At 56.6% G+C, this 25,495-nt stretch overlaps 1 protein-coding gene across 1 annotated transcript in view; it reads right to left on the bottom strand.

Annotated features, from left to right (window-relative positions):
- The window catches only part of PTPRN2 (protein tyrosine phosphatase receptor type N2), an 842,052-nt gene that overhangs the window by 261,802 nt on the left and 554,755 nt on the right, over positions 1-25,495 (bottom strand). Inside the window, exon 13 of the mRNA XM_087860611.1 lies at positions 13,352-13,416. Coding sequence (XP_087716737.1) covers positions 13,352-13,416 — 65 coding nt within the window. The remainder of the gene's footprint in view (positions 1-13,351; positions 13,417-25,495) is intronic.

The following is a 25,495-nucleotide window of genomic DNA, read 5'->3' as shown; positions in this document are numbered from 1 at the left end:
GTAATTTTTACTTAATTGCTATGGCTGGACGTCAGATCAAACCACGGATTTGATGGGTTTGTGCACAAAACTTGCCCATTATGTTTCTAAAAATGCACACTGTTATTTATTTTTTATCTCCTTTCTTGGCTTGGTAGAATGTTTCATTCTTCTATTAATTGTTCAACATGGTCTAGGAACATAGCACATATATATTTCTTAGACATCAGCTTGTCTAAACACTACCTTTTGGAACTAATATGCAAAAGAAACCCAAAGTTTAATCAGACGCTAACAAGACAGATTTGACCATGGGTCAGTGTTATGGGCTGAGTTGTTGCCCCCATCCATATGTTGACCCCTTACTCCCAGGACCTCAGAATGTGACTGTGTTTGGATATGGGGCCATTACAGAGATGACTAAGTCGGAATGAGGTCCGAGGGTGGGCACTGATCCAATCCGACTGGCGTCCTTGTGAGCAGAGACCAGGACAGACACACTCAGAGGAGGACAGGTGAGGACGCAGGGAGGAACAGCTATCCACCTGGCGAAGGAGAGAGGCCTCGAGCAAACCAACCCTGACCACGCCTGGATCTCAGACTCCGGCCTCCCGGGTGTGACACACTGAACGTCCGTTGTGTGAGACACACTGAATGTCCGTTGTGTGAGGCACCCCAAGCGTGGTGTTGCTCAGGCTGCTGCAGAAACTAACGGAGTCGGCCTGGAAGCAACGCCTCCGGTTTCTGTCAGACTTTCGAGGTCCGTCCCGTGATTGCAGGGTGCGGCACGATCACGTGGCAGAGGAAAGACGTTCGTATTTTTAGTGTAGCATTACGTCCAAGTGCTTGTCAAAGGAGGAAAGTTACTTCCTAAGAATTATCTTTTTGTTTTCTGCTCTCATTAAGAACAACAGAGCTGTAATTCCATAAAAAGGGTTGTGCACACAGAAGCCTAATTAGCCTGTTAGCCAGGTGTTTTGTTGCAGAGGAATAAAAGGTGAAGTTCTGCACATGCAAACTGATGCAGACTTGCCAGTGTCCTGTGCCCAGGGCCCTCCACATCCCCCTCCTTCTGAGCAGCTTGGTGCCTACTGCCCAAGACAACGGGGGTCTGTGTGCACCTGCTGTCCTGAGGGTTCCCTAGCACACAGTTAGAACGCACGTTATGCCGCTCACGTTATGCACAGGGACCGGGGCCCATGCCCAGCATCCGGGGAGCTAAGGGGTCCACCAGCAGGACACACCCCTCCCTCCACCACCCCCAGTTACTGGCTCACCACTGGCTCCATGTGGTGCCTCCACAGAGGGGTTCTGGGGTGGTGGGGAAGAAGAATGTCTGCTTGGCAACAGGGACACACCTGTAGGACACCGAAGCCAAAGTTCTACATGTCAACCCTCACCCACACTCCCAGGATTTACCCATTGGCTTGCTTCAGTCCCTAGTAGGGGTACATGCTCAGAATTTGGAAAATTAGGGTTTTGCAGTTGTAGCTCATGGACTTTGCAGGTGAAAGTGTTATATATGCACTTAACCTACCTTCCAGTTAAAATTATTTCATATCCTAGAGTACGGCAGGTGTGCACGTGCCTTAGGGGTAAAACGAAGGAGATTTTAACTTTTAAGAATCTTAATATGACAATACAATAAGAAGTAGCTAGTCTAATAAAAATAACATTAGGTTTACTGTTTGTGCTGACCTGAAAATACGGAATTCTCAGAGGGGCCTGAAAGGGAGACGTGTCCATGTATTTTTCCCTCTGTGAAGTTTGCAGGACAGGTGTGAACCACAAGGACCCCACCCCCAGATCCGGATACTGGTTCTCCTCATTTATCTTTCAGCACCGGCAGACAGGGGTGGGTCTGGGGGGTGTGTGTGTGTGCTCTAGGGGTCAAACTAGATTATGAACAGAGAAACAGATCTGGCCAGAGAGCTAACTCTGTTCATACAATCAGATGAGCAAACTACTGTATCCCCTCCCCCAAAGGAGAACAATTCAGTTGTAGGTCAATCAATAATCAATACTGGGGCCTCAAGTCCAGAGGGTGGAGGACACCTGTGATTTTTGGGTACTGTGGATCGAATTTGTGTCCCCCAAAAAGGTAGCTGCAATTTCCAACCCTCACTACCTGTACATGAAGCCTTATTTAGAAATCAGGTCTTTGAAGACACGATCAAGTTAAGATGAGGTCCTGCTGGGTGGGGTGGGCCTCAGTCCGCCATGACAGGCATCCTCGTAAGAAGAGACACACAGAGGAGAAGGGAGCTCAGAGGCAAGGCTGGAGAGATGGGTCCCTGAGCCAAGGGGCTCCAAGGATGGCCAGCAATCCCAGGAGCTGGGAGAGGCAGAAAGGACCCTCCCCTGGAGACTTCAGACGGAGCGCAGCCCCGCCCGCACCTGCATTGTGGACTTCTGGCCTCCAGAGCGGGGAGAGAGCAATTCCTCTGTCTTAATAAGTCCCCAGTGTGTGGCACTCTGTTACAGGGGCCAGGACCCTGACACCAAGGTCAGTGGCAATCATAATCCAGGCAAGAGACCAGTGGGCAGCAGGACCTGTGTGCCAGCTATGGGACCTGTGCAGGACAAGGGCACGCTGGAAGTCCAGTCCTGCAGACTGAGGGGGTGCCCCCTCTGGGGTACGTGGGGTGCCAGGCTTATTAATGAGGTCCCATCTTTGGGATGCTGAGACTTCACAGGACCGTGTAGCCCCCGTGACGGATTTCAGGGCCTGGAGTGGAACTGTGGAGGCTGGTGTGGACAGCTGCCATGCTAGGCCCAGGAGCCCAGGGAAAGGGAGGGAGGGGTTCATCCTGCCGTCCCAGAGGACCTGTCAGCTCCCCCATCCAGCAGTGGCCACATCGCCCACCTGCAAGTCACGGTCATTAGATGCGGGTTCACGCATTTACAGCTGGGGGCACGCACGCTGCGACGTAGGCCCTGCTTCAAGGGAACGGCAGCAGGATGGACCCCCTCTCTTACTGCCGGAGAGACGTGCACACACGCTGACACACAGAAATCTCCAGGTCACATGTACCCCTGCCGAACTTGACAACTGCAGCATCGACAGCCCGTCTGTTTTGACATTAGTGTTTTAAATTTAGCATTTGATTATATTTTGTGTTATATTGATTACTAACTATTTCATATGGATGAAAAGAGGCTTTAAAAAAAAAAAGAAAGAAACAACCCATGGATTAAGCTCAGAGGAGGTATTCAAATCAGTTGTCACGGAGAGGCCTCCGGGACGCGCAGGACAGGAAGTGCGGTGTTACAGAGGGCCCCCTGCAATTTCAGGGGCAACGGACGAAGTGCACACAGTACAATTATGGAGTCAGATATTCTCCACGGAGGTTCCAAGGCCCGGGAACGGCGGTCTGAATGACCCATGGAGAGGGGAGCGGCAGGGGCATCCACCCTGCAGCCAAGGTTCACGGTTCGATTTGCTTCAACGTGTATTTATTGAGTTTCTGCCGTATGTCAGGCCTCGTGCCGGGTGCTGGGGACGCTGGGCATGATTAAGACACTCGTGGATTTTACTCCGCAGTGCACGGTTACAGGGGGACAGACACGAAATCACATCACTCTGCTCGGCTCTGACGGATGCCGTGGGGAGAGACGGGCAGGTGGGGACGGGCGTGCTTCATTCCCAGGCTGCCGAGGGACCGTGTGCCCCCTCAGCCTCGGGACGGGGAGCGTCTGCCGGCCCCTGAACAGTGCCTCCACCCAACTTCGGGACCCCTGACCGGGAAGCAGCTTTCTAGAACCCAAGCTCTTGAGCGGAGTGGGGAGGGGAGATGACCAGTTGTCGTGGGCTGACTTGTGTCTCCCCCAAATGATATGCTGGAGTCCTAATGCCCAGCACGTGAGGGAGGAACCTTATCTGGAGACAGGGTTGTTCTAGAGGTCCTCATCCAATATGGGGGGAGTCCTCGTGACAGGGGACATCGGGACATGAACACAGACTGCAGGCAGAGTGGCAGGTGTGGGTGGAGCCCACGGTCCATCAGCCTCGGACGGAGCCTGGGGAGGACCCTCCCTGAGCACCGCAGGGGGACACCCCGCCAAAGCCGTTAGCAGGACTTTCAGCCCCAGAGCTGCGAGACTCGCACCCGGGGTCCGGGCCGCTGGTTTGCGGGGCTCTGTCACAGCCTCCCCAGCACACGGATGCACTGCCCTTCTTCCACTTTCTACCGAAACCGGGCAGGAGCAGGGGGCTCTCAGGTGGACACCGGTCTGTGGGGACCAGAAGCCAGCTGTGAAGCCCCCCCCGCAAGGGGACCCAGGGCCTCCGGGATTCGGGCTGGTGCGGCGCCACTTACGGACTGAGACACGGGCTTGGGAGTGGGGCTGCCTGGACTGGGACCTGATGGCCACCTGGCCCGCGACCTCTCTCTGTCTCTGAGCTGCGTGTGGCTGGCGGCCCGGGCGGCTGTGCTGGGAGGAGCCGGACGAGGTTTGGGTTGGTGGGTGTTCCTTCTGGTCTTCTTTACTCTCTTTCAAGCAATTCCAATTCTTACCCTTTGAGCCTTAAAATGGGTTTCAAGAATATTACCTTCTGAGGGCTCTCAGGAGTATCTCTCTAGTTTAGTTTTTAAATGAAAAGTAACTTCTGGGACCACACTGACCGGTTCTATAGAGGAAGCTACAGGGACAGTCTTTATTAAGACAGACCCCCCACTTCTGACGGGGATGCAGTCCAATCCCAGCCTAGACAACAGCCCGTGAGGAGAACTGTGCCAGACACACTTTCACAAAAACACAGCTGATGGCGTAAGGAGAAGGTGGAGGGGTGCAGCTGGGGGAGGTGCAGGGCTGCGAGGAGAGGGCGAGGGAGGGGTGCGGCTGGCGGAGGCGCAGGGCTGCCGCTGCCACAGGCAGATGCTACTTATTTCATTTTACGTGACTATTTACTCTGATATTGAATAAAAATTGAATCTGTCACTATGGCAACTGCCGCATCGCATGGCGCCTCTCCTGCCTTAAATCACAAAAAGTATTGGAAAGACATTCGTGGCCCATGCGACGTGGTACTTCATATAGCATTTCAGGAGAAAGAGACGTCGTTTCATAATAAACTCGTATTTGTCGATATGTCAAGTGCCATTAATTATATCGAACACACTTCTGTGTGATTTTCTTCACTTTTAAGAAAGAAGAACACAGTATGAGGAACGGCAGTGTGGGGGAGCCACGTAAATTCCAGTGGCCTGTCCAGTGAAACTCAGAACAGCTCATCTGGGGGCCGCTCTGCTGAGTACAGAGCAGATTTGGGCAGGCCCTGCCAATATTTTCATGCAATCTCATGCAGAGCTCCCATTTCAAGCACAAACTAAGAATGTCTACAAGGAAACAGGCTTTCCTCAGGACCAACGCACTTTTTGCATCTAGGAGGAAAAAAGTTCCATTTTCTCCAAGAAATGCAGATCAGAACAACCCAGGTGACCTGTGCACCCGAGGACAATGGTGGGGGGCCGAGATCTCTCCAGCACCACCCAGAGCCCCAGCAGACGTTCAGCCATGGCTTCTGGCTCACCGACGGGATTGGACAGGGACGCCACACATTCCCTGGGACCGCGTTGGCGTGTATGGGTGTGTGTGTGTTTCTGGAGAGAGGTTCCAAGGTTAGCCCTGGGCTTTCAGAGGGCCCATGATGGTCGGTGTCTCCATGCCAGCCTGAGGGCTGGTGGAGGGGAGGCTCGGGGGGAGCCATGGGAGGCCACGCCAGCTGAGGAATATCATGGACATTCGAAAACACAAGACCAGCATTTCAAACTCAACTCACGGTGTCTACCCGAGAGACCCCGTCCACACTGACAGCCCCATCTTCTCCCACCCAGCCTCCTTGAGGGAAACCTCAAATGCTACCGTCCTTTCTCGCACAGATGGGAGTACGGTGCTCCCGCCCTTCTGACCCGTCCTCAGAGCCCACCGCCTCCACGTCACGCTCCCCGGCCTCTGGTTGGAGCCTGCTCTCCGCCCTCCCAGCCTCCTCCACGCACATACACCCAGGGCTCTCCCCCATGGACTTCCAAGTACGTGCCTCGATCCAAACAGCCCAGATAGTTTCAATGACTCACGACGCCCTTCCTGTGCGTGACCCAGTGCCACGGAAGATGTCTGCAAACGTGCCGACTTGAGCCATTTTCAGCATTCTCTACAGCAATCTGTGGGGTCGACAGGTCAGGAGCCCCGGGGCGTCCACTCACGGCGGTGCTTCCTCTTGTCTCCTCATGCGTTCGTAAGTGCGAACATGGACTCCTTCACTTTGGTCACATGTCTTTTCTTAATTAAAATTGTAAAAAGTGGCATCAAAGGTAAAATGACCAAAGAGCGCACACACTGAGCCACACGCACCTCCGTCCTGCACGATGAAGGCACGGGCGCTGGGGGCGCGAGAGTGAGCGTGGACACGGCCTCCCGGTGCTGCCCCTCCGACCCCTGTGACCCCATGACGATCTCCAAGTGAACCAGCATCATACTGAAGGAACTCCTGGATAAGGAGAGGACCGCATGGGATCCCGCCAGCCCCTCCTGACAATGGACCGACACGCGTGCATGTGCTCTGTGCAGCAAGCGGCTGTCGTGGCTGTGGTGACGGCAGAGTCCTGAGAACGGTTTTTAAGAAATCATCAAATTCCGTTTGAGTATTCCGATGTGATTAGTTACCTTCCTATGGTTTTATATTTCATTCGTTGAGTTTTTGCAAAGGTCCTCAGAGATAAAGCCCTGGGACCACGACTGCCCAGCGGAGGGTACGCTGTCCGAGCTGTAGGCGCCTGCGTGTAGACATCACGTGCTTTCTACAGGGTGAGTGTATGAGCCTTAGCACATTTGTGCTTTACCACCAAAGCCAGACGACCGCCCCCAAGCAGCCCCTGTCACCACTTCTGATGGCGCTCCAGGACCGGTCAGAGCGCCGCCCGTGACCTCCCGACTCAGCACGGGGCTGACAGTGGCTGAACGGCCTTCTGCGGTGCCCTGCGTTCACGGGGTTCACAGCCACCCGCCGGCCAAGTCATGGCCACGCTCCCACATGCCAGAGCCTCGTCAGCTCTCCCGTGAGCCTGTACCAGGCATGAGGAAGGCAGGTGCCCGCGCCATCGTCGACATGACGGCTTCCCTCCACCCGACTGTCTGTGGAGCTCTTCCCCCACCCCTGACTTGGGGAGGTTCACCCTGGCGGTCTCGTTACACTGTGGGCAAAGGTCCCTCCACGTCAAGCCATCTGGGTCCAACCGGAGCATGTGCCTCCCAGAGGCCCCCGGGACGACCGGACGTGCTCTCTGTCAACAGAGGCGCAGTGAGGCCTCACACGTCCGTCATGCCGCACGGTACCAACTGTCACACCGAGAACGCCCACAAACTCCAGGAGTGGGAGCATGACTGTCGATTCATAGACTTTTAAGGAACTTTTGGGATCAATCTAGTCTTGGCCATGGAATCCTTCCTTTGAACAAAATCATGCCCAGGAGCCCAAGAAGTGACGTAAGCAAGGGAAGCACAGAGAGCGGGGTCCACCCCTCACCACCCTTCCTCAAGCAAGATGCTCACACACCAGGTCCCTTGGGAGACGTACATGAAAACCACACCCGGGGTGTCTGGGTGGTGCCGTCGGTTCAGCGTCTGACTCAGTTTCGGCTCAGGCCGTGCTCTCAGGGTCGTGAAGGGAGCCCTGCTCCCCGCTCGGGCTCCCCACTCGGAGCACAGTCTGCTTGAGATTCTCGCTCTGTCTGTTCCTCCCCACCCCACCCCCGCTCCTTCTCTCTCTCAAAATAACATAAAATAAAATAATTAAAAAAAAAGAAAACCATGCCTAACATCACACTGTGCTGAGGATGGGGTTCAGGACACGGTTCCCCCAAATATGGTGCCTGGACATAGAAATATTTCAAGGTAAAGGAGTTAGAGACCATGCCTGAGCAGGAAGGTCTCGCTGACGACCCCTTCTTCCTGAGGCAGGTCACAAGACCCTCATGAGACAGGTGCCCTCCCTGGACCCGGAGGAAGGGAGAGCCCATATCTCCCAGACAGAGCAACGCAGAGCAGAATCCCTCAGTCTCCCCACGTACTGCCCTTCCTACACGCTCCTTAACCTACCGTGTTCCCCACCACTGTCCACCCTGCATCAAATCCAGCATAAAATACTGGGGTCTGTTTCTTTGGGTCTTCATTTTCTTATGTTCCCATGACATGTGCACCTTGTACTGAATATATCTGTGTGCTTTTCTCCTGCTTGTCTGTCTTTGTCAGTTTGACTGTCAGACCCAGCCAGGGACTGTAGGAGGGTTGAGGAAAACTTTCTCCTCCCTAAATGAGATGGAAAGATTTCCTTTTTTGGGATCCGAACAGATAGCCATCCCTCTTCTCCATGAATCTGCCAGGTGACAGGGGGCTCATGGCCGCCCAGGGCAGCTGCTCTGTGGCTGAGCCGCGGCACTCGGTCTGAACCATGACCGCTGTGTGGCGAAGTGTGTGGCCTCCTATGTCCCCTCGCTGGGTTTCTAAGCCTCGGGAGCAAGGCAGAGGCTCGCGGGCCTGCTATTCTCCCGCCGGGTGGGGTAATCTTGCAGCTGTATGTTCGTCAAGCCATCAAGAGATCAGAGAGTAATTCCTCATTTCAGACGCACTTGTGGGAGCTTGACTCTGGGTCTGTCCTCCTGGTGACAATCATCTACGTTATTTTCCTGCTAAATATTTGAGTTTTTCTTTTAATATTATAATTCTCCTTTGGAAGAAATAGGACTTCATTAATTTGAAGAAAATGCAGACACTTTCAAGATGTCAGAAGATCCTGAGATACGTCACAATACCCCCAATCTATGAGGAACGCGTGCGTGTAAGCTGCTCACTCCCCTTACACTTTGGAGATACTTCCATTTGGCTTAAAGGGCTTTGATGTGCTGTCTGTCCCCACGTGCGTGAGTCACAAGTGCCAGGGAGTGAGACCGCTGGGCTTCCAGCAATCAGCCTCCACGGCGCACGCCAGAGTCAGGAAGTGGCGGACATGCTCGTATCAAACACATTTCAAAAAAACCAGAATCATCAGAATCAGGCTGAATACTGCATGAGGCAGTTAACATCAGAGAAACAGACATCGTTAGCTTTTTAAAATTACCTCCACTTGCCCCCTTTGTTCCCATTTTCACTTTCCAAAACCAGTTCCCAGTCTACGAGCACCCCTGCCTCCATCAAGGGCGGCTTCTGAACGTGGATGGGTTTGGCAGAAGTCTAGGGGGAAGCGGGGATCCTGGGCTGGAGAACCCACCGGAATAACCTCAGTCAACTTCAAAGTGCGGGAACACCGCCATGCTGGTCTCTGAATCCCTGGCACAGCAAAGAAGCGTCAGGGCTGCCAACAGAGGGGCTCCCCGGGGACGCAGCGGGTGAGCTCTCAAGGTCAGGTTCCAATCGGGGACCCGAGGGCAACAGATCAGGTGGGTGGAAAGGAAGGAGCCAGTGCTGTGGTGGTGGACTCGCTGGCCCTCCCCACCCCGACCCGGGACCCACAGCCCCGCCCCCACCGACCGAGTCACCAGCAGCCTGCCTGCCGAGGCCGACCCCCATCCGTGTGTGAGAAGGACGGACACCCAGAACGAGCAGAGGGCGATTCCTCCAAGTTTGAATGGTCATCTTCACAAACAGTCCAAGTGCAACTCAGATTTCCGTGAGTTGGCTCAATCCAGTGCGTAGACAGCATGACACGACCCACAGCAACGTCATTTCTGTTTCTAAGACAGGGAGGCTTGGGGACAGAGTTGCGCTGGCAGGGGAATCGAGCGTCCTGCTTTGCCCACTTTGTGCAGACCCCCAAGTGCAGAAATGCAGGGGCGAGTGGGGCACAGTGAGCGCGTCAGTCTGGAGATCAAGTTTGGGGTCACCATCCTCGAATAAGAACAAAGCCAAGGCCTGGACCGATCCCTTGGGAGGCAGGACAGGGAAGAATGACAAGACGGTGCCCGGGACAGTCAGAGACCCGGGGGTCAGAGCAAGGCCCTCCACAGGGCCAGGGCTCCAAAAAGCAGGCTGGACAGCAAAGAGGACAAGGAACCTCAGCGGAGAAAGGGGCGGCTGGCTGTGGCCACCACGAGTCAGACGGCGCTGATGATGGCTTCGTCAAGTCCTGACGGGCCTGACGGGAGCAAGGGGGTGAGGTGCCGGGTGGGGGAAACAGGCACCAATGGCGAAGGGTTTTGCTGTGAAGGGATCTGGGGTCAGAGGGGCTATCTGGTGTCCAGGGGTTTGTATTCAACAGCGTGGGAAATCCTCCAGCATATCTGTAGCTGACGTAACGAGCCAGAGAAGGAGGCCCTGGTACAACCACAGAAGCAGGAAGGCAGAGCAGGTGCCTTCACGCCTGCAGAGGAAGGAGACCCACACCCTCGTTCCAGCTGGCGGTTCAGACGCAGGAGGGTGCAGGGCTCTGCCCACGCAGCACACGTCAGGACCACAGACCGAGGGTGTGTGCTGCACACACGGGGGGGGGGGGCTGTGGAAGGAGGAAGGAGAACTTTAAAGTGAGTGTTCTGGACGAGTACGGGCAAGTGAGCATGGACGGACGTGACCGTCTGCGTCTGCGGTCTACGGTCGTGAGTTTGTGGTCCATTGGCAAGGAGGGGGTAGGAAAGCCAGGGAGACACCCAGAAATGGGGGGGCATGGAAGACGACGCACATTTGCGCTAAAGCACCAACGTTCCTGACAACACCCAGCCCTGCTCCGTATCTGCAGACGGACGGGGGAGTGAACGAGAGGTAGTGATTCCGCTGCAGGTCAACGACCTGAGGGTGAGTGCATTCGTAGGTCAAGAGGCACGGGCTCAGAACCCCAGCGTACGAGGGCAGGAGCTGGGACACAGGGGAGGAAGCCCGAGGGGACGGCGGCATGAGGCTCTCTAGACCGTGGCGTGAAGTTTGTCGCGCGGAACGGACAGAGATGGTTTGCCCGCCTGAGACAAAACCCGGTGGGGGTGATGGGAGGCTGTCTTGAGAGGAGACGGGGAGTCTGATCCCTCAGTGGACCCCAGCTTCCAGGGAAAGGGGAGCTCCACGAGGTGGGAGGTTGGTCTATCCCGTTCACTGCCAAGACCGGTCCTTAAACTGCCCGGCACACAGTAGGCACTCAGCGCGTATCTTTAGGACAAATGAACGGTGCGCTAACCTGAGCAGGGTAGGCGTCTCTCGCTGTATACACGTAGAAACCCTAAAGAAAATACATCCACCGAAAACCACACACAACTGAGACCCGAGATTCCAAAACAAATGCAGAAATGAAGACGTGACGTGAGGGGGAAGTCTGCGCCGCACACAGGCCCCGGGTGTCGGGGGCTCGGGCAGGGGCTTCTGTGTGCACACGCGGACCCCGTGCACCACCAAGGGGGGGCCCAGAGCCCGGGAGGGCGGCTCCTCGGAGAGCAGACACGGGGATGGTGCCACGGCCGGCTGTGAGGGGCTGCAAGCCAGGCCCGCGCCTCCGTCAATCTTCCCGGTGACCCGGCGAGGTGGAGACGGCGAGCACCTCGTGTGACAACAAGGACATGGAGTCCTGTGCGGAGGATGGAGACTGAGGGAGGCGATGCTCGGGAAGAGGATCTGAAGCTGCCAGCGAGCGCAGACAGGAGGGCGAGGCCCCGGACCTCTCACAGACGGGCAGGTCATGGAGGGCAGAGCCGTGGCACGGGCACGCAGGCCAGGTGGAGGCAGGGACCGCAGGAGCAGGGTTTGGCCCAGACGCTGGGGAGGAGCGAGGACACGAGGTCGCGGCTCCCAGACCCCCGTTCCGAGCAGCTCCTCCTCGAGAGGCCACAGCTCGCGTGTCACTGATGACGGTGTTTGAGGCTGAGCTGTCCGGCAGCCAGCATGGTGGGCTCCGGGGAAAGCCGTGCTCGACAGCAGCCAGCCCGTGGGCTCAGCCCTCGCGTGTCCCCTCTCTTTCCCGAAACCTCAGGAGGCCATGTTTCCTCGGGAAAAGGAGCTCTGGGGTCTCCAGGGGCCGGCCCCAGAGCAGAGCCTGCCCGGCCCGCACAGCACACCCTCCAGGGCAGCACAGCCAGCCTCCCCCGCGGCCCACGGACCGAACCTCATGCAGAGAGGACTCATGGCGCCAGAGCTTTCCTGGCCAGCAGCGGTGTGGACACTCTGCCCGGTCACCTCCCGTGGGAACGACGTGGCACCACAAGGGGTTCCCACCCGACGAGGATGCGATGGGAAAGGAAGGCAGGGGCTTCACGCCTTCACTGCCCCCCAGACGGGCAGCACATCCAGAACCTTCCATCACGACTCCAACCCTCCACCCCATCGGGGCCCTTCCTGCCACTGGCCACTGCGCCTCCCCAGGCCTCGGCCGTCTCCAGCCTCGCCCCTGCTCACTACCAAGACCACCACCCGCTGCAGTGGGGCAGAGAGTCTCCGTCCCGTCAAGTCTTTGCTGACGAGTTTCTGCCGCTCCCCCCGGCTCTCCGCCGTCACGTCCCTGGAACACGAGCGTAGGGCACAGGCTGTTTTCCCTGCAAGGCTATTCCTACCCGCCTCCCGCTTGGGAAGCACAGGAGCCCGTTTGTGAAGAACGACTAATTAAACACGTTCTTACTTCAAGAGCCAGGACTCATGGCTGCCGAATGGGAGATTCCCCAAGAAAGTGGCGGGTCTCGGAGCGGCTCTGTGGAGGACGTCTCTCGGGGAGCAAGGAGCACTTATAAATGAGCTGCCCCATGATAGTTAATTATCTGTAATCGCGAGTGCTGTGAAATCAAAAATCTCAGACACAATGGCACGGTTGGTCTCCGTCCACGCTGCCTTACAAGTGGCCACGTACCACTGCTGCAAGGAAGCACGTCCGTGTCCTGCCTACAATTCATTAAACTGCCCCAACACCAGGAACGCAGGCATCGGCCAGGGTTCCCCGAGGTGACTGCCATCAGCTTTAATTGCTGACGGAGTGTTTGGTCAAGTGCCTCTTTCTGACCAACACAGCCACGTGAGGGCACCACCGCTGCTCGACGCGGTCCCATCACAGAGCGTTCTCGCATGCATGGCGCCCTACCCCATTGCGTCCTCAGACCCCCGGAGGAGAGCAGAACTTCCTCGGCTGGCTCGAGCTCACACTGAGCAACTGCAAGACCTCTGAAGAAGGAGGCATGTGTTCTCTGAATTCCAGTGTTTTCCCGACGCATCAGGGAGATGCCGAGCCAGGACTTCAAAGGCAACCAACACCAACGCCACGTTAACCAGGCACCATGGATGAGCGCCTTCGAGCCACAGGAGGCACCGACCGACCGGCCTTCCCTTACGTCAGCATGACGTCACTCGGCCCGTTCGTGGGCCTGTCCCCCGGCCGCCGACCACGCGCATCTCGGAGGGCAGCCCCTCCACTACTCACCGACCCGCTTCCAGCGTGAAGAATTTTCAGTCCAGACGCTTTTTCCAGTTTGTCCTTGTTGTCAACTGTGAGGAAAAGTGAAGAAGTACAGGGTCAGCGTGCACAGCTCACTCTTCTCAAGAAACCCTGAGCATTCTCTACCGAAAAACATTGCATTAAGTCACTGCGCAGACGGCCTAAGTCAGCCGCCGAGCTGCGAGCCAGCCTGGAGCTCGTACAGCCGAGCGTGAGGCCCTGCTCCCCACGGGGGCAGACGCACGGGCCAGCCTTCCCGGTGCCTTCAGGTTCATGCTCAAACGTCATCCCAGGGATCTGAGAGACCTGTCGTGAAGACTGCGTGAGACGCCCAATGCAGACATTCTTGGCAGACGGCGGAGTCTTGTTTTCGAATGGTATCTGGTTATTCAGTGCGTTATCATTGGGAAATACGTTCTGTTAACTAGCGCCCTGAGCTCACAAGGGCTCACTGGAAGGCAAGCCTGAGCGTGCGTCTGCATCCCAGCGGTGTGGGGGCTGTTCTCGTCCCTTACCCGCGCCCCCACAAGACACATTCCGCGACGGTTTAGCTCCAGTACAGGCCTCGTCCTCTTTTACAACAAGGAAGACTTGCAGACAATGAATCACCCTCCAAATCAGACCAAGAGAAATGAGCTCTGGAAACGATTAGCGGATGTAAATGAAAACTCAGTAATCCTAATGCCAACACCACAAACTGACCTGCCCCCACTTTGTGGAGAAGAAGTTGTGTCACAAAGCAATTGACCTTACTTTCAAATCTGTAGAAACAGTCTCTCGGATAAGCCCATGTCATTTTGGAAATGAAAACCAGGAAAAACGGAGTTTTGCCGCAGACCTCAAGAACGAGGGGTGCCTTGCCATTGTGGTTAATGCGGAACGAGAACAAGAAAACACCGATTACTTCCACCTCTTACGGTATCCGCCCCCGTTGATCTTGGGAGACGGAATTCTGTCCTGTGCAGGCAGGGGTGTAACTGAGATGCCCTTGCAGCCCGCCTGCCCCACCTGGGGGCCTTTCGTGGTCTTGTAGGAAGGTTTTCGCTTTGAACAAATGCACATTATTTTTACATGCAGGTAATTATCCCCGCACGGAAAGAATGAGGCAAACACAGCTGTGTGTGGTTCAGAGCCTCACGCTGGGTGCGGGAGCAGGGGGAGGGCAGGGCGAGGCAGTGGCCCAAACGGAAACCCTGAATGGAGGAGGACAGTCTTCAAGAGAGAGGGTACAAAGCGATGATTTTAATGTTCTTCTGCGAACAAAGGAAACGCTTTGCTGAATCGCAAGCTACTTTTGGGGGAATAATAATGAGCTCTTAAATAGGCTGAGGAACAGGAGGCATATGAAAACCGAATTTAAAAGTACTCCATCAGTGGCCACCGCGCTGTGACAGATACCCGCGGCCCCGCCACAGCAATGTGGGGACGCAACCCCAGAGTCAGCAAACTGCTACACGGGGGCCGGCGGCCAAGGGTCTCCACCTGCCCTGTGGGGAGGAGGCTGCCGGGACCCTCCTTAAGGAAACTGTCCTGCTTATGTCCCAATGAAACGTCCTGTACGAGGCAGGCGGCTGCTGGCGGGTCTGCAGGCCCGTGTCCACCACAAGAGCAGGAGGCTGAATGCTGGCCGTTCTCTGCCCGGACACCTGCTCGTTCACCGGTCTGCAGGTGAAGTTCGGACTGCAGAGCGGACAAGCCCTACCCTGCGTCTCCGGTGGACATGCGCAGCCGTGCTGACCAGTCCCCAGGCCCAGGCGCTCCTCTGAGCCCCAGGCCTCGGGCAGGCCCTTCCCCACGCCAGAGATGCAGTGCCAACCTCGGTTCGCTGGAAGCAGTGTCACCTTCCAAGCACCAAGACCGCAAGTGCCGAGAGGCCTTCCCGGGGACCCCGCCCACGTCCGTGCACGTCTTTGAGCCGCGCGGTGCAGACTCACCACGCGTCCGCGAACTGTCGCTGTGGCGTCGCTGCCTCGTGGTTTTCCGGCGCTCCCACCACCCGCAGACAGGGACGTAGACGCGCGAGTGTGCAGGGAACAGTACGACGTGGTGAACTGGCGGGTACCGGGTCCTTTGTTTTCGACGTCACTTACACGTAAGTGTGTAAAATGTGATTTTTCACAACCAGCTCACACAATCTCCAGGAACGTGGCAACGAGCCCCAGTGGGCGGCGAACACCGGCTCCACCCCGCGGCGGGGAGCTCTGTTCGTGCCCAGGTTGGGGCCTGATGCGTCGTGATTCCTCGACTGCCTCACGCGCGGACATGGCACCGAGCCGCGTGCCCGCACACTGGCTGTCAGAGCCCGTCTGAGGAGTCCTACGCGTTCCCACTCTTCCCAGATGGTTTTCCACTGCACCTTCCGAACAGCTCCAGAAAGTCCTGGAAGGGACATCGGCTGCTTGGTGGGTTCTTTGCGAAACGCTGTGTCACCAACACGGACGGAAAAGCACGGGCAGCATGTTGGAAAGCGGATCAGCGAAAGCCCGACTGTGGCTGGGCTCAAACGTGTGTCCGCCGTCTGCACGAGCCGACCTGGCCAATGGCTCTGCGATGACCCCGCGGTACGCACAAAGTGACCCCGGTGATTAGAAAGCGTCACGTTACCGTGTACTTGCGGTCCTTGCTATGTCGTAACAAAGCAATGCCCTCTGAGACTCGGTGAAGCGCCGGCCCCGTGACGCCCGCAGGCCGCAGGGCAGCAGCACCTGCTTCTCGGGCTCCGGGCGGTGTGCTCGCGCTCATGCGCGGTGATGGCTCAGGCTCAGCGCAAAGGAGACTCCACCCGCCAGAGCCTCTCAAAGCTGCCTGACCTTTTAAAGTGGAGTTCACTCAGTCCACACCCGTCAGCAGCTGAGACGGACAACCTGAGGCACGCAGATGACGCTGCGTGCAGTAAAGGTTTTCCGAAGGGTGCAGGGGCCGCCGCACCCCCCCGGACGGAGCAAACCGAAGTGTACGTTAAAACCCAAATAACCGAGTCTGTAATCAAAACCGTAGTAAGACTGCTGCCGGCCAGGTGCATACCAACCTCGTTAAGCCTTAACACCAGCTGGGATTTAGATCATGTGGTCTCCATTTCAGAAATGGGGAAGCCAAGGAAGCCCAGTGGGTGGCGCCGCCCAGAGCCACGGGCAGGTCTGACTCAGGCGGTGTGGACCCACGCACTGGGGGCTGCAGGGCTGGGGGAGGGGATGGCAGGGTGGGTGTCTGGTGAGGACCCCCTTCCCGGCTTGCAGACCACTGCCTCTCACAGGGTCAGCTCGCACGTGCTGGAGGGGCTCACTTCCCCAGCTCTTACACGGACCCCAACCCTGCTGGATTAGGACCCCACCCTTGTGACCTCAGTTGACCCTTACTCTCCCCGTATGTCCAAACACGGTCAGACTGGGATAGAGATTCAACATGTGCCTTTGGGGGTGGCGCCCGGCCCCCAGGTCAAGGCCAGTCACTAGTTGTGCCCAGCGCCACCTGCAGACTGACCCACCCAGACTCCACAGCCTGCCCGTGGGCTGGTGGGGAGGCAGAGGAGAGAACAGGGGTCTCCCGGAGCCCCAGGAGACAAGCAGGCCAGCTCCCGGCACGACTCCCCTCGAGCCCCTGGACAGCCCTGTGCCAGGCACCGGGTGGTCACCATGACCCCCTCTCTGTGTTCCGTGGCCACAGCTGCCACTGAGGGCCCACCATCCCGTGATGGCCCCTAGCCTGACTCCTCTGGCTGAGCGGGGCTTCTGCATGCTGGGCGCCTGTGGCTGGCATTGCTGGTTCTGTGGGACACTCGTCTCCACCCTGAGAAAGACAGAGGTCACACAGAGCTGCACGCACTGGACAGCATGCCGCTTCCTGTCCAACGACATTTCCCTAGTCCGGGCTTTGAGGTCCTACGTAGCCTGTTCTCAAGAAAGCTTCTCTCCAGGGCAGAGACTGGAGCACACACTGGTTCCGGAGCACCTACTGACCCCTCTTCCAGGTGGCTACCCGCCACGCCTCCACCTCAGCTGAAGACAGCAAGGGGTCTGCAGCCCACTGTGGTCCTTGGCACGTTCCTTGGCCTCACCCTGCCTCAGTCTCCCCTCACGGAAGCTGTAGCAGAGCGCTCGCCCCCGGGCAGCGGGGAGGGTGGGGGTGCCGTGCGCGCACTGCTCAGCCCGTGCTTTACGGAAGCTGCAGCAGTGCCGTCTGTTTGCTCACTGCTCTAAAATACCAGGAACCGCTGGTCTCCAATGCGACCCATGTGCTGATTGATGCTGCTTCCATTTGCCGCAGAGGCCGGACACGCGCGGACGTGCCGGTGACCTGCATTAAGGTCTGGCTTCCGCGCCAGCGTCGCTGTCTCCGTGAATCCGCCGGTCTGAGCTCCACTTGCTCTGCGAGCCACACGGACGCCCCCTCCTCTTCCGCACGACGCATCTGCTCTCCGCTGCTTTCCCTCGGGACCCTCTGCCCGTCCACCACTCCTCGTCGCGCAACTCAAGACTCCTCAACTTCAGGTCGCGGTAAAACCGCTGTTTCCTGGCCTTTCCAGATCTTTGGTGGGTCTGGTAATCTACATTTCCTAAAAATTTGCTTCCATCCCCCATCACCAGCTAGTTTTTAGGATTAGCCAGATTGAAGTGTTGTTGAAGAGAGAATTAGCGTCTGTCCTCTAAATCATCTGTCCGTCCATCCATCCATCTGTCCAGGGCTCTCCGTGTGCGGCTGGGCAGCATGCCAGGTGTTGGGCGGGCGGTGAGTGGGCGAGCCCTGACGAGCTGAAGTGCTATCGGAGGGCCTCCGTGAGGGCGGGATGCAGCAACCGCGTGCTCAAGTCCACCGAGAGGGGCCTTCAGACGTGACCACGCCACTCCAGACGTGGCCCAGCCAGCATCGGCCCAGCGGGATCACAGTCAGTGGGGGGCTCCCTGGGAAAGTCCTGGAGTGTGCCTCGCCAGCTGTGCACTCGAGAGGGCCCGGACAGGCAAGAGGCCCATCGCCGTCACCTCAGTCAGGACATTACGTCTGTCCTGGGGTAATTCACACAGTGACATCGAGCCCTTCCTCCCGTTCTACAGATTCTTCACCCGGAATGCAGGACATCAGCCAGGCCTCCCGTACGCGGGCCTCCAGGCTGCCCTCCACAGACGCACGTGCACACGTGTGTGCGTAAAGATGACTAGGATGGACCCAGGCACAGTGTCCTGTGGTGTGGACCCATCTTTCTGATTGATATTAACCGTCACAGTCTATACTTGACTACAGCCGTTCAAGGAGAGGTCAATCTACCGCAGAATGCTCCTCTGTCCGCGTTTTCTCATGTTTTCCACGGGAGATCATGAGAGGCTGGGTGTCCTGCAGATGCTGTCCTGGCTCCAGGGCCCCCCTTGATGCCACCGTGGGCTCTGCCACAGAGGGGATGAAGAGCGCTGGCCATGATGCTTCGGAGAGAACCCGAGGCCGTGTGCGGTGCCTGAGAACTCATTGCAGACCTGCGGTGACACCACATTCCAGAAGCCCACCTCCGGCTCTTCCCAGAGGAGCCTTCATGGCGGGTTTCCTGCCCCGTCTGCAAGCCCCTGCGGCAGCCAGGGGCCGTGGTGCCTGCGGCTTGTGCTCTTCTGTCCCTTCTCAGTCCTGGGGTCATGTCCTCTCTGTTTTGTTGTTGTTGGTAGTGAAGATGGTGGAGAGGCAGAGCCCCGCGTGACCTTGTGCGACTCGGCCTTTCCTAGCGTCTGTAGACAGCGCACAACGCATCCTACAGACAGCCCTTCTCTGCTTCTATTTGCCCAACCGGGCCTGACGTGAGAGCAGACCCGGTGGTCTTCAGCGTGCTCGGCAGTCCCCAGGCCCCCCGGACACCCTTCTCAACACTACCTTGGGTGTTCACGGTCTCACAAAGTCTGCTCCGGGGGTGCCCCCAGTCCTGTGGATCTCCTTTCAGAACCCCCTTCGCGGGGCGGAGTCCCGGTAGGAATGTCCTCGGCCTCAGCCTGCGCCTCGAGCTGCCCCCACATTGCTGTTGACGCGGAGGCCACGTCCTGGGAACGCCGTGGTGACCCTGCCATGTTCTTCAGTCTTGGGCTAAAGCATTTTGAGGGGAAAGAAAAGCTTTGCTCCTGCCAGGCATTCTGTCAAATGTCAGCTCCGAGTTATTTTTACGGCCCGGCGCAGACTCCAAGCTGGCGGGCCGAGCTGGCTGGGAGGCCGGGAGGCGGAGACCCTGGGAGAAGCTGCTTTAATAACGCCAAGAACGATGCACAAAGCCCATTTTTATCTTCACGGGAGAAGAAAGGGTTTCCAAACACAAAAAAGAAGTCCTTTAAAATTAAATTCACTAGATGAAGGATATGCAAATTACCTGGACAAGCAGAACCCTACAATGTTCTCAAAATTCTGCAGTAGCCTATTTAATTAGTATTTTAATTTATCAGAATAATTCCTTGCACTGGACAATTTATGCAGAATTCCATGTAATTAAGCACGTAGCGACAGTGCGGTAATTTTGCCCCTCTCTTTGGCCCTGTCACTTTAACTGAAAGGGTGTGCAGAAGTCTCCTCTGTGATCTAAATGGGGGCCGGACAACCGAATGGCCGAGCGCCATTAGCAACACCACGGAGAGGGAGTGGGTGCGGGGGGCAGGCGAGGTGGGTGGGGGGAGCCCAGCTGCTGGCAGAGCTGAAGCCACGGTTCCTGGGGGCACCAATCTGCACCCAGATGCATTTCCACCTCCAAAACCTCATCCAGTCTGCCACACGTTTATACCCATACGGGCGTCTGTGACAGGGGGTGAAGCATCCGGGTCATTCGGGGACCTCAGAGTGGACCTGCTGGCCCCCCTTGCCTGGGGGCGGGCCCCTGGAAAGCAGCACAGCTGGGCAGTCACTGGGCACTTTCCTCACGGACAACTCCCTGCTCGGAACCCACCAGGCTGGAGCCCATGCCAGGGGGGAGGGGCGCGGGCCCACCCCGCGCAGCAGGTGCCGCGGCTGCCCCCCGGGAACTCTGCCGCCTTGCCCACACCTTCCTTTCCTTGGTGGGGGCAGAGAAGTGTCATGGGGTGAGGAGGCCGCTGAGCCCCCCGACCCCGCCCTAGAAATCACACTGCTCCCGGTCTTCTCAGGGCAGAGCATCTTCTTATGCAGGAATTAGAAGAAATGGGAAATGTCCCTGCTTAATTGAGTTCCTTCTTTCCCCACACACGCCTTTTCTAAGCAGCAGCCCGAGTCAGCACAGAGGCCCGTGGGCATGACCCCTCTCCCACTTAGGGCCCTGGCTGAAGGGCCCGTCTCCGCAGGTCACAGCTCCCACACTGTGTTCTCCCAGATGGTAACAGGTACTCGGTGACAAATGAGGTCTCTGTTCACGCAGGTTTGGGAAACACAGAGCTAAATACAGCCAAACACACGCAAACACACCTATTGGCCTTCTCCGAGCCTTTAGTGCGCTGTGTGCCTGGTGGCTGCCAGGAGGTGGTGCCGTGCCCCCGACACTCTGGGGCCACGTTAGGCCATGGGGAGGGGCCAGCAGGGGAGGCACTGGGAGCCACTCGTCAGCCTCCCCAGCCATTGGATCTGGGGCCTCCTGAGAGGAGAGGACCCTCCTGCAGGGTGACGGTACTCACCGTACCCTGAGGACCCCAAGACTCTCTCAGAGAGATGGAGCTGTGGCTTCCCAGGACAAAGGGCTGCCCCAGCACTGACGGGCCTGGAGCCCGAGGAGGCGGACAGATGGTAGAAGGAACCCCTGTCAGTTAGGGAAGGTGGGCCATGGCCTCCAGGAGCAGCCACGGGCAGGCTGGTCATGGTCACCATGGGAGGGAAGGAAAGGGGTCTGAAGGTACAGCCAGAGGAGCAGATGTCACGATGGACCATGGAGGGAGGCGTGGGCACAGGCCCTGCAGGGCCCTGTGGTGGACACCAGGCCCCAGCCTTACTGCCTCGAACTTTCTCATGGGTGTGAAGGGATGCTTTCTCGAGAACCCTTTCTGCTCATGAGGCCCTGTAAACAGGCGGGGTCCTGACACTGGTCCTTGAAAGCATTCTTTGGGTGAATCCATGTCCACGGCTCATTCAGAGTTTTGTGTTGTTCGGATCTGAGCAGCAGGCTGGAGGCCAGGCCTATCCCTCCAAGGGAATGTCCTCGCCCCGTCCAGTCCACTCTGTAGCAAGCCCGATCCTCGAGAAGGGGGTCTTCCTCCTTCACAAACAAGATGCTCGGGGGCGGGGTGGGGGCACTGGGCTGGTTGCACCTGCAGCCCTTGCTCTGTCTCGTTCTTGCCGTCCCACACGGCCCTCCCCGGGGTCTCCGCTCAGTCCCACAGATGGGTTCTACCCTGCAGCCCCCCCCGTGAGGGGTCAGAGGCACAGCAGGACCCCTAGCAGAAGTGCTGGGCTCGCAGCCCCCACGAGGGCGCCCCACCTCCATGGCCTCTGCCCCGTGCGGTGAGGGCCCGGGCTTGGGCGGGTCTGGGCCACGGAGACAGCGGGTGGAAGACGGCACACATTAATTATCTTGTCAAACCTCCCAGAGCCAGAGAGCAACGAGTTCTTGCCTAAAGCAGCATCACTTCCCAGCGGTGCTGAGCGTCCACATGCCCCTCAACGCATCTCAGTTTGTGGTTCTGGAACTTTCCATGGGTAAGCACAGTAGTTCCACGCGGTGGCAAGAGAAGCGTGTGCAATACCGAACAATTCCTGTTGCTATCACTGTGTACGTGCGTCCGTCTAGACGGGCGTGCACGGGTCACGCTACACGGCTGCGTTCCACCGGCAGCCACGTGGGTCCTGAAGCTGGGAGTTTGTTTTTATAACAATGACTACGACTGGATTACATTTTCAAAATACAGAATTACACATTCATCTTTATTGGTATTTTTTATTTATAGTATTATATTTGTTTTATAAGTTTAATTGTCCATTTTAAGTATTGCTAAAGAAAAATAACCTTTTTGAAAACGTATACAAAATTTTAATTCTCGGTTTCAGGTGTGTTTTGTATTTTTGATGAAAACACCTTCACACTTCATACGCTGTGTGCAACTGCACTTGAATCATTTCTGTCTAAATGCACAGATTTTATGAAATCTTATTAAACAATATAGTGATTTTCTGAAATAAGGGTAAGAAAAGACATTTATAAACAAAGATGCAATAATTAAGAATTGCATGTCTTTATTACTCACCAAACCCTGCTAGGGCAGCATGAGAACACCCAAACTGCATGATCAGAATTCTATCCAGCTGTCTTTTATTATTTGGCTGATTTTCAGAAATAAAAATATAGCTCTATGCATTTTTAAACAAACTTTTTAATTATGAATATATGTATTTCAAAGTACGAAGATCAAATTTTTAATGGCTCATTAACTTGATGTAGACATTTAAATACTAGAAACCTGGCGTGGGACCTCCGTTTGCGCAGTGCCTTGGGTCCCTCCCACGTTAGGTCCCTCTGATTGCCAGCACAGCAGACTCGCGGTCCCGGGAGGATGCAGGTCGTTCTGTCACTCCTCTCTGCAAAGCCCGACCTCGAGGTCCAAACTCCATAGGGTCCATGCGGCAGGTGCAGGGCTTTCCTGATCTGACCCTAGGCATCTGGGGCTCCTTCTCTCCTTGAACACCCTCTGAGGGTACAAGTCTGTTTTGGGACCTTTGCACGTGCTGTTTGTTGCCGGGCCCAGTACCCACAAGACTCACCTCTCTCGTGTGGGTTTGTTGCTGCCCAGGATAAAACAGCACCATTGCCTGGATTGCCCACCTAGCCCTTCTTTCTGCCTCCCCCACTAGGATGGGAGCCGTGGTAGGACAGCCCCAGTGCCCAGGATGCACCAGGCACATAGGAGGACCCCGGTAACTATCTGCCGAGGGAACGGCCGTGTGATGGGTGGCAGGAGCAAGCAAGTTCAGTCCCTGGTGCTGGTGACGCACCATGACCATGACCACGCATCGCCGCTGTGTCGCTGTCAGTGGCGCCCGATTTCGGTCCCGCCATTCTAGTTTTGGAACCAAAGCATCAGTCCAAAGAGGCACCTGAGGATCCGGAATCTCCCAACTCTCTTTTGAAGGGATCTCTGAGCGCCGGCTGAAGACCGAGTCCAAAAGCAAATGTGTTCTCGCGTACCGCTAAGCAATCACCAGCCCCCCATCTTCCTCACGGCCACACGGAACTTAGCTGTTTGTGCCAAAGCGAACCAGTGCGCAACGGGGCCAACACTCCTGGACAATGGTGGGCAGTGGGACCCTTGCTTTGGCCCTTGCGACCGGCCCGGCAGTTAGGGCACGAATCTGTCATGTGCCATAACAACACGAAACACGGGAAAACGTTTTGATGTTAATCATTCCAAGTCAAGTCATCTGAAAGTCACAGGTTGCCACAATATTTGGATATTTAATTTTTCTAACTGTCAGGAAGAATTAAAATAACTCTGGAACATAACTGCTATCCTGACAATTACTTACGACCAGAGAAACCATTTAAAGCTTAATTCTAAGAGGGAAAATGGAAGAGGGTGGGCGCTCCCTGTCCTGTCCTTGGCTGGAAATGGGCCCTCTCTCTGCTTCTCTGGTCTCAAGGGCGCTGGGCAAAGGGAGCTGGGACCCACCTGTTCCAGGAAAGCAGAGGGGCAGCCAGGCGGAGTCTGCGTCACTGTGCCTGAGCTGATGCCCAAGCCCCCGGACAGCCGTGCACCTCAGCGAACGCGTCTCTCTACACCCTCACGTCCAGGCTGAAGACGTGCCGCTGCAGACAGAAGCAACGCGACGGGGCTCGTTTCTACACAAACAACCAAAGCCTCGCTCTGCTACGAAAGGAAACAGCATTGTCGTTTTGGCAGAGAAAGTAAATGCGCGTTTGTTTCCGTACGTGCCATGGACACCATTTTACTGAACGTGTCACGGGACCCTGCAGAGGATTCCCCCAACCACCGCTCGATGACTTTCTCTTAATCGGTAGGAATATTTTTTGTTGGTTTGTAATTCAAAAATATTAATGTTTCATATTTATGTTTAAGTTTCAGACAGATACCAATCAATATTTATAAAACACTCGTTGGTTATAAGGAATAATGACAGCAAATGCCCATGAAACCTACACCCTGAGAAAGACCTGAAACCTTAGAGTCACCTGAACCCTTCATGTCCCCCTCTCTTCCCCATCAGACCTGACTCCCCTGAATGCTGGGCTCACGGTTTCCTTCTCTATAGACTTCTCCACATGTGTATTGCTCGGCTCTGTTGGGTTTCAATGTAATAAGGTGGAGTAATGACACTTACGTTCTCTCTGACTGGCTTGTTTCCCAGGCCCCAAGAGGTTCTGTGTGGCAATGTGGTCTGTGTGTCCGCCCCGCCACAGGCGTGTGGTCTGTGTGTTTCCCCTGCTGCAAGGCTGCACCGCGTGTATGCGATCTGTGTGTCCGCCCTGCCACAAGAGTGTGGTCTGTGTGTCCGCCCCGCCGCAAGCATGTGGTCTGTGTGTCCGCCCCGCCGCAAGCGTGTGGTCTGTGTGTCCACCCTGCCGCAAGCGTGTGGTCTGTGTCTGCACCTCCGCAAGCGTGTGGTCTGTGTGTCCGCCCCGCCGCAAGTGTGCGGTCTGTGGGTCCGCCCCTCCGCAAGCGTGTGGTCTGTGTGTCTGACCCGCCGCAAGCGTGTGGTCTGTGTGTCCGCCCCTCCGCAAACGTGTGGTCTGTGTGTCTGCCCCGCCGCAAGCGTGTGGTCTGTGTGTCCGCCCTGCCGCAAGCGTGTGGTCTGTGTCTGCACCTCCGCAAGCGTGTGGTCTGTGTGTCCGCCCCGCCGCAAGTGTGCGGTCTGTGGGTCCGCCCCTCCGCAAGCATGTGGTCTGTGTGTCTGCCCTGCCGCAAGCATGTGGTCTGTGGGTCCGCCTCTCCGCAAGCGTGTGGTCTGTGTGTCTGCCCCGCCGCAAGTGTGTGGTCTGTGTGTCCGCCCCTCCGCAAGCATGTGGTCTGTGTGTCCGACCCGCCGCAAGCGTGTGGTCTGTGTGTCCGCCCCTCCGCAAGCATGTGGTCTGTGTGTCCGACCCGCCGCAAGCGTGTGGTCTGTGTGTCTGCCCCGCCGCAAGGCTGCACTGCTTGCATCCCAAGCAGTATCATCTATTTTCGTTCATTCAAACATCCAATTCAACGGACAATCCAGTTTTCCTTC

Source organism: Ursus americanus, chromosome 3 (assembly GCF_024610735.1).
Source record: "Ursus americanus isolate L20-20 chromosome 3, mUrsAme1.1.p, whole genome shotgun sequence".
Taxonomy (NCBI): domain Eukaryota; kingdom Metazoa; phylum Chordata; class Mammalia; order Carnivora; family Ursidae; genus Ursus; species Ursus americanus.
This window is presented reverse-complemented; position numbering and strand designations above follow the sequence as displayed.